At 30.1% G+C, this 9,061-nt stretch overlaps 3 protein-coding genes and 1 pseudogene across 4 annotated transcripts in view; 2 read left to right on the top strand and 2 right to left on the bottom strand.

Annotated features, from left to right (window-relative positions):
- Positions 1-2,026: 2,026 nt before the first annotated feature.
- LOC149883583 (zinc finger MYM-type protein 1-like) lies at positions 2,027-2,815 on the top strand. The gene has a single exon (XM_090097600.1). The coding sequence runs from the start codon at positions 2,027-2,029 to the stop codon at positions 2,813-2,815; it is 789 nt and encodes a 262-aa protein (XP_089953726.1).
- Positions 2,816-3,343: 528 nt separating this feature from the next.
- On the bottom strand, positions 3,344-4,566 carry LOC149883582 (uncharacterized; annotated as a pseudogene). Its single transcript, XR_016455670.1, has 2 exons — positions 4,022-4,566; positions 3,344-3,895 (listed from the first exon to the last, which is right to left on the bottom strand). The product of XR_016455670.1 is annotated as an uncharacterized LOC149883582 (transcript).
- Positions 4,567-4,833: 267 nt separating this feature from the next.
- Positions 4,834-5,914, bottom strand: LOC149883581 (uncharacterized). The gene is made up of 2 exons (XM_090097848.1): positions 5,239-5,914; positions 4,834-5,063 (listed from the first exon to the last, which is right to left on the bottom strand). The coding sequence occupies exons 1-2, from the start codon at positions 5,399-5,401 to the stop codon at positions 4,834-4,836; spliced, it is 393 nt and encodes a 130-aa protein (XP_089953974.1). The 5' UTR covers positions 5,402-5,914.
- Positions 5,915-8,998: 3,084 nt separating this feature from the next.
- Positions 8,999-9,061, top strand: part of LOC149883580 (epithelial membrane protein 1-like) — a 919-nt gene continuing 856 nt past the window's right edge. Inside the window, exon 1 of the mRNA XM_090097847.1 lies at positions 8,999-9,061. This exon is cut by the window's right edge and continues 245 nt beyond it. The gene's annotated coding sequence lies outside the window, so the exon portion shown is untranslated.

Genomic DNA, 9,061 nt, shown 5'->3' with positions numbered 1-9,061 from the left:
TTTTAATCAATGTTGAGACAATATTTTAATATACTTAATTAGTTAATTATTAATACACATAATTATTCTTTTAATTAAATTATTTGTGTTGTATTAAGTTTGTTCTGATATTTATTTTAATTCAGTCATTAATAATTGTTGTTTGCAGCAAGATCGAAAACTTTTAAAACTAATGTCAATGCTAAATTTTAACATGAAGAGAAAATTTGAAAGTGGTGTATCCAAAAGACGAAAAAGACAAAAAATTGAAGAAGAAACAAAGAGCCTAAAGTCAATAACATCATTTCTAAGACCACTGGAAAATCAAGCCAACCCAACACACGGTAAATCAGATATTGAAATATCCGGAACTACATCTTCTGAAAAATCAATGTTACAACAAAACAAAAATCCCCAGATAGATACAAATGTGCAAGACATCTCAAATACAACTTGTGTCTCTGAATCTGGAATTACAAATTTAGAAAGCTTGGAATCAAATTGTGAAAATTCATTGATTTACCAAAGCAACAGTCAGCAGAGGGAAACAAATTTGCAAGCCATCTCAAATGATAATTGCAGCTCTGATTCTGAAACTTCATATTCAGAAAGTTTGGACCAAAAATGTGAATCAGATTGTTCTAATATATCAAAATTGATTGTGTCTGACATTGGCACTATTGACAAACGAAATATTACTCAAATGCAAGAAAGTTTCCAAACAAACTTTTTAATTCCAAACAATATTCCACGAGATTCTTATAATCACGCCTTTCCTACTCGTCTGAGATCAAAAATTCTTCCCATTGGTGAGATATGCACAAGAGATTGGCTTTGCTGGAGCGATGTGCAACAGTCATTCTATTGTGCACCCTGCTTTCTTTTGAACAAAAGTGATTCCAAGGTATCCACCTTTTCAGAACAGTTAGGTTGGAATATCACCAGGGGTTGGAGAAAGTTGAAAGAGCGAATACCAGCACATGAAATGTCTGTATTAGACAAACAAAACTATGTCAAATGGAAGTCAGCCAGTAGAGCAGCCATCAGAAAAAGTTCTATTGATAATTTACTAATAACAGAATTGTCAACTGAAACCAGTAATTGGACAAAACTTCTTGAGCGCCTTTTGAACGTCATTCTTTTTCTTTCTGAACGTGGGCTTGCTTTATTTGGTTCCAGTCAACACATTTATGACCCTGACAATGGAAACTTTCTCGGAATAATTGAGCTCCTCAGCAAATATGATCCAATTTTATCAGAGCATGTGAAAAAGGTCCATGAATCTCAACTGAACAAAAAGCGCTTACAAGTTCATTATCTGTCCACCCGGATTCAAAATGAATTTATTGAACTCTGTGGATCTTTTGTTCAAACCAAAATTATTGAAGAGATTCAAAACACCAAATATTTTTCAATTGTTGTTGATGCAACACCAGACTGCTCTCACAAGGAGCAAACAACTTTCATTATCCGTTATACAAAAATTGATGGATCTAAATTTTCCATTGAAGAACGGTTTCTCTATTTTGACGATTACTCAAAAAAAACTGGAAAAGAAATTGCAGCAAGGATTCTTCACGTTCTAACTTTGTTGAACATAGATTTTAAACTGTGTACTGGTCAGGCATACGACAATGGTCCAAACATGGCTGGAAAATACAAAGGTGTGCAAGCAGTTTTGCTAGAAGAAAACCCAAACTGTATGTTTGCCAGCTGTGGAAATCACACTTTAAACCTTGTTGGTGTTGACTATGCTGAATCATGCAAAGAAGCAATTCTTTACTTTGGAATTGTGCAGCAAATGTACAATTTCTTCAGCAGTAGTCCACAAAGGTGGGAAATTCTCAAGCAACATGTACCTGCTTCACTACATGGTATTTCCAAGACCCGATGGTCAGCAAGGATTTAAGCAGTAAAACCAGTTGCCCGTCACTTGAATTCACTGAGAACAGCTTTAAAAGAGCTGCAATCTCTCAATCTCACAGTATCAGCTCAGTCAGAACTTCAGTCCATTCAAAAGTATTTCTCAAAATTTGAATGCATTGTAATGTCATCTTTATGGATGAAGCTCCTCACAATGATTCACCAAACCAATCTTATAATTGAGGCAAGAAATGCAACTCTAGATGTTGAAATGGAAAACATTAAAAATCTCATGGACAGCATTCAACAGATTCGTGAAAAATGGGATGCTGTTCTGAATGAGTCAAAATTAATTGCAATGAATATTGACATTTCACCAGAATTTTCTACCACTCGAAAGTTGAAAACACAATTTGATTCAGAACAGCACTATAAAATCAATGTACTTTATGTAATAATCGGCTCTATTCTAGCAGGTCTTAAACGTCGATTTGAGTCACAACAACAAATTTGTAGTATTTTTGGATTTCTTTGGCACTTCAACAAGATGAGCAATGAAGAACTACTCAGTGCCACAACAAACTTTCAAAAAAAGTACCACAAGGAAATACTGTCTGATATTTCTGATGAGATAATCTTTCTGAAACAAATTTACTCCACAAACTTTACATCAGATTGTAAACCAAAAGAATTGTTTCAAGAAATATTAGAACTTGGACTGTCTGGTGTTTTTCCTAACATATCAATTGCTTTGCGAATTTTTATCAGTTTGCCTGTCTCAGTGGCTTCAGGAGAAATGTCTTTCAATGTGTTGAAACAAGTAAAGAACTATCACCGTTCAACCATGGGACAAGAACGCTTGAATGGACTTGCAATGTTGAATATTAACTGTGATATTGCAAGAAAACTCGATTTTTCAACAGTTGTCAGTGCATTTGCAAAAGCAAAAGCAAGAAAAGCATTTTTAAAATAAAAATTATTACTAATTTGCTGTTTTTTTATTTATTATGCAATGGCAGTTATTTTATGGTAAGGGCCTAAAAATTTATAAATGGCCCGGGCCTCACTCGGTCTCTGAAAGGGCCTGTTTAAGAATATAATAAAATGTACAATTATATAAACGAAATCAATCGCTGAAGCAAGAAAAAGGCAGCAATTAACCATATCGCTAAGTCCCATTTGAAACATATTTTATAAACCCGTAGTATTATAGCCAAATAAATCTTCAAAAAATATCCCTTATTAGATACAACTTAAAAAAAAAATGCTCCTTTTAATAAAAAAACAGCTCCATAAATCGCTGGGGAGTGGGAGAGCCTAGCCACGGCCCTGTTTGAAAATGCTAAAATATTTAGGAACTACATAAATAATATATTAAAAAAAAAACAAACAACTGATAGTTAAAACAAACGCTATAATGTGTTAAAGTAATCGCACAATTTTTTTGGTTTGTCAAATCGCCGAACCCCGCATTGGCATTTTTAAAAGACATATTTCATAATAAAATGTATAAAATTTCTTCCAGATCATCATAATATCAAAATATAAAATACAAATTACATAAGTGAAATATGAAAATTATGAAAAATATAAAATACAAACTATATAAGCGAATTACTTCCATTCTGAGTTACATTAAATATCAAATTTTAAAGTAAGTTTAATCATATCTTCTCTTTAAGGAGCATTGAGTAACGTAAGTTTCTTGTGCTCATGTTACATCTTTCTTTTCGATGAATAAAGTTAGCAACACTGAATGAGGATTCTGGCCCTACCGAACTAGCAGGCGAAGTACAAACCACTCTTGCTTTAGAGGCTAACATTGGAATATCTTTTTCATATTTGTACCAAAATTCATCAAATTTCCAATTTTTTTGCTTTAAAGCGTAATTGAAAAAAGACAACTCTTCTTTGATATTTCGTTTTGATTGTGTTTTTTCTATGCATAGATTGACACCGCACAATGTTGCAAGTTTAGCGAACCCATTTTTGTGGTTCACAGACTGTTCAGGTGAATCTTGAAGTTCGAATCGAACATCTGAATCTGTCTCTTCTAAAAATGAAAATGAGTAATAATATTTGTCGATATGCAAATCTTTTTACAAAAGTACTTTAAACAATTATTTACATAAGTTTGAATATATTTAAATTTAAAAACAAATAATATTTTATAACTAACCACTTCTCGGCTGATTTTGGTCATTTTGCAAACAAGTGTTTACAAACGTTGACCTTCGAGGAAATTGTCGGAGCATTGCTTTCTGCTTCCTGATATTCTTTTTCTGTAAGACACTCGTTAGTTCTCGGATCAAAGAAACATGCCAGTAAAGTTTGTAACTTTTGTTTTGGAGATATCTTTTCAATAAAGTATACCTTCATAAACTTGAGAAGACTGCTTCGTAACATGTTTTCTTTCTCGACCAAAGAAGACGATTGCGATAGTAAACATTTAGCTGAAGATTCATTTTCAAGAAAGTTCATTAACGTATTTTGGACAAATTTGGCCGATGAAAGTGTTGGAAAATTTCTAGTAGAGAGAAGTTTAGTTGCTTCAAAGAATGGCGCAAGATTATAGTGTAAAATTTCTAGGAACTTCCAATCTTCTGATAACAGATTTAATTTCTTGAGTTTACTAACTTGTTTTTCTGTTAACCCATTGATAGTACCAGGATCTATAGTAATTTTATTATAAACATTTTTAGCTTTAATTATCTTACTAATCATTAAAAAAGTTGAGTTCCAACGTACATGAAAATCTGACGATAAGTTATTTATTTTTAGCCCCTCTTTCTTAACCTCATCAAAAACAAATGATTGCAATATTGAAGACCTTTTAACAAGAGCTAAAGTTTTTCTTAACCTAAATAAAATGATGGATGAAAAGTTAAATAACTGATTAACAGTTTCATCTGTAGATGCTTCTTCCTCCTCGCTACTTTTATCATCATCCGAGCTCACGTTTTCCGTTTCAAAAGTACACGCATTTTCTACTTAATTGTTTACATCGTACATTTCAAGCTGTTCGTCCGACGATATATTTTGATTAGACTCGATATCGCTTTCATTGTAGTTATTGTAATAAATAAGATCCTCTTCGATACATACATATTTAACATACTTATTTGTGTTGGCAACAAATGAAAATAGGGTCTTAATAGGCAATGTTTTTATTTTACGGACTGATTTTATAACTTGATCATCGTCGGTATCAGAGTTCGAACCTACAGCACAAGCAATAGTTTATAAAAATATATTTCAAGTATCAACGCAAATTAAAGACTGATACAAATACATGACTGTAAACCAAGTAATTATTCTGGGTCATTTAATTTCTTTGACCTTTCTGTTTTCATTCACAAGTTCATCTTAATATTTAAATAAAATTTACAAACATACCTGAATATGTAATATTGTCACCAGATAGACGTCTTGCTTCAACAGTTGGCGTGTTTGTTTCAGATAAAGACAAACATTTCTGGCGATGTATGTTGATAAAGTCTTGCGTTCCAAATAAAGGTTTTTTAGATAATTTTCTTTTTTTGTCTTTTTTTCCAGTCATTGTTGTCGAAAAAATTAAACAAAATTAATATGGTGCTTGCCTTGTTTACGAGAAGTCTCAGATTCAAATCGTAAATAAAGACCCTGATAGTAATTTAATTAAATTAGTTTCCTCAATCATTTTTATGTCTTTGAAGTCGCATACAGAATAGTTGGATTTATGGAACATAAGGTAATTAAACGATCGAACACGAGGTTGTAACATAATTAAAGAAAAAGTAGAACATGTGAAAAAATTTTGATATTTGAAGTTCGCCTAAGGAATGATTTGAGAATAGTAACTTGAGTCAGTTATGTAAAGTAATTTCAATTAAAATTGCTATAACTGTCATAATTAAAAATTGATTTACCCACAAATGATTACAATTAGGAAAACGTCATGACCAAACTGAATTAAGAACAAGTTATCTAAACTTAAAAAAATCTCCTCACAAAAGTTTCTGCTCATTTTGGTAGTGGTTTGAACAGAAATTTTGGCCGAAACCGAATAAGTAAAAAGTTGTCGAAGCAGATATTTTTCGCTCACTATATATATATATATATATATATATATATATATATATATATATATATATATATATATATATATATATATATATATGTATATACATATATATACCTTTACATAAAAAGTCTTCAACTTTATAATCGTAATTCCGTTACGGAAAGAGCACGAACGTTCAACGGCGTTACAGATTTAACAATTTCAATATCTTTTTACCAGTGAATATGATAAAAATGTTGAAGCGGTTTTTAATGACGATATTTGAGGGATATTTTTGGAAAACTATCCGGTATAAATGAACAAGAAAACTTGTAAAAGGAGATTTTTTGGAGAGAGAACTATTATAATTTTGTCGATATGATAATAGTTATCTCTCCAAAAAATTTATTTATGTGGCGAGAAAGCTAAAATGCTGGCCAGTTTTAATGGCCTTATTATAATCTGTTTTTATATGCCCTTTCTATAATTTAGTGTCCCTCCTTAATTTTTAAATAATAAAAACATTTATACATAAAACCTTAAAAAAAACTACTTATAAATTTGCCTTTCAAAGAATCTCTTCTTCCTAAACGGGTGTCTCCCAGGGTAAATGCGTTTTCTCCTTACTACTATGTTTAGGCTATTTCTAAATTGGTTTAAGAAAGAAACCCGAGAACCCCACCCAAATATCTCCCTAACAAAAAATCCCCTGGAAAAAATCCCCCCTCTCCCAAAAATAAAAGAAAAAGAAAAAAAAATATCAAACTTTTGTTTAAATTAAAAGATTGCCTCCCCCAAGTCTTAACCGTCAGTTGTTGTGTGTACTATTTCTTGCATGTTCTCCCTAACAATCAGTCGATGTATATGTACACTCCGCTGCACAAATTCCAAAAAAATTTGCCGATAAAACAAAAATAAAAAAGCAACAAATAAATTTAAAAATTTACACATTAAAAGCGGTATCAGGAAAAAAGCTGATACAAAGATAAAATGACAGTAAAGCGTATCTAAGTATATAAAAAAAAACTATTTCGGCATTTTTCCTGGGAGGTTTTTTCAGGAGGATATTTTTCTTGATACCGTCTGAATTCCATACGTTCCGTCATTGAAAATTTTCAAAAAGATAACTGTTCCAGCCTAAGACTAGTAAAATATTTCCATGTTGGCCAGGAATTGAACTTTTTTTTTAACCAGGGTCTAACAATGGTTTCAAAGCAAATGCGAAATTGTTCTGGCGCTAGGAATGGTTTTAATTGCCAATATAATCATGGATCGGAGTCGGTTATTGATATTTTAAAGGTGCACAGGGAAAAAGAAGTCTAAATCCGTTCAGACCAGTTGTTGCCCCAAATTAAATTAACTATGCTTTACTGCAAGTTTTGTTTCACTGCATTTTACTCTCTCATACAATATCCTTTCAGAGAAAATGTTGACCAAAAGTAAATTTACTTACTTTTTAAGTATAGATTACTTTTAATTGTAACTAAAAGTTATTTAAAATGTAAACTTAAGTAATCAAAAGTAATTTTATGTAATTTACTTTTAATAGCCATTTCATTTTAGTTATAAAATAACACATGTCTACTTAGGAAAAGTAATTATATAAGTAAATTTTATTTACATTTGATTGCATGTAGCTTTTTTATAATGTATTTTAAAATGCTTTTTTTTTTTACAATAACTGTAATATAATTTTTCTAAAAATAAATTCTTTTTAAATGTAAAAGTAAGTTACATTTCGAGGTAAAATTATATTATGTAATGCAGTTTTAAAAAAGTAATTAACTTTTAAATGTAAAAGTAAATTACTTTTCCATGTAACTCAATTTTAAATGTAAATGTAAATTACTTTTTTATATAATCTACTTACATATAACTTACATTTGAAAATAAATTCACCTTTCTTTACAAAATAAAAATTGTTTTAGAAAAGTAAATTACTTTTAAAAGTAAATTTAAGTTTTTTTTGAACGCTTACAATTATATACGCAATTTACTTTTTCATAAAGGCCTAGTTACTTGAGTAAGTAAAAAAAAAGTAAGTAAAAGTGCCATCCCTAGTAAAGGACCATTATAGATATTCAATATAAAGGTTCATATAGAGGAGTTGTATCAACTTCTGAAAATCTTAGATTCATTTTTACTTAGTCTTACAACAATAGTAGAAAGAAAAACTTGCAAATAGGAAAACTGAAAACTTCAGTCGACCAGAGATTTAGCTACAGTTTTAATTCATGGTCAACTAAAAACTAACATTGCTTTGTTACTAATTCTTATATATTGAAGTAGTTGCTAGAAATCAATATTTAAATTTTTAAAAATGGGACCTTAAAAAGTTTCTGATTAATTTAAAAAGTTGAAAAAGATTTAGTTTGATAGGATAACGTTAAGATTAAAAAAACAATTTTAATAATCAATTTGAAAATACTTGGCTTTTAATAGATGTAAATCCTGGTTAACATAAACATTAAAATTTAATAAGCAAATTCCTTTGTTTGTTTCTATCTCGGAGTCACACGAAGTCGTTTAAACAAATTGCTGTTTATTTATAAAAGATCCTAGTAATTATCATTCGACTTATCGTCGTAGATCTTGGTTAAACATTTACGAATAAGAACTAAAAAAATAAAAGCTAATTGAATATAATGATTTTGGTAAGAAAAATATTTCATCGTAAAAAGTAAAAAAAAAACAAACTACATGATGCAGAACATAAAGAATACAAAGGAGAAATTAAAAACCTGCATTGTGTGGCAAGCTTTACATGATCTGTCCATTTTTGTTATGTTGTATTGTTGTATTTATGTCGTATTAACGTAATACTTAGCTTAAAGTTTTATTACATAAATAAATGAACAAAGTTCATTTAATTAATTACATAAATTTTAATGAACTTTGAACATTAGAAAGAGAAATCTTATTTTTATTAAAAATGTATAAAGTTAGTAGTTCTTTAAAAATATAAAAACAAACCACATTGTAGTTTTTGAATATTTATCATTGTTATTTCCTGTAATACGCTGTTGAAAACAAAGGTAACTTCTTTTGCTGGACTTTTTTCTTCATGACTAAACATTTCTTATGATAATCACTTAACATTTCAATCAACTACGAGAGAGAGAGAAGTTTCAATAGAAACGCAGCAAAAAAAACATTATAACAACATTAAAACTAGGG

The sequence above is a fragment of the Hydra viridissima genome, unplaced genomic scaffold (genome assembly GCF_058129835.1).
Source record: "Hydra viridissima isolate aposymbiotic clone 2 unplaced genomic scaffold, HvirCarnegie_v1 scaffold_9, whole genome shotgun sequence".
Classification (NCBI taxonomy): Eukaryota; Metazoa; Cnidaria; class Hydrozoa; order Anthoathecata; family Hydridae; genus Hydra; species Hydra viridissima.
This window is presented reverse-complemented; position numbering and strand designations above follow the sequence as displayed.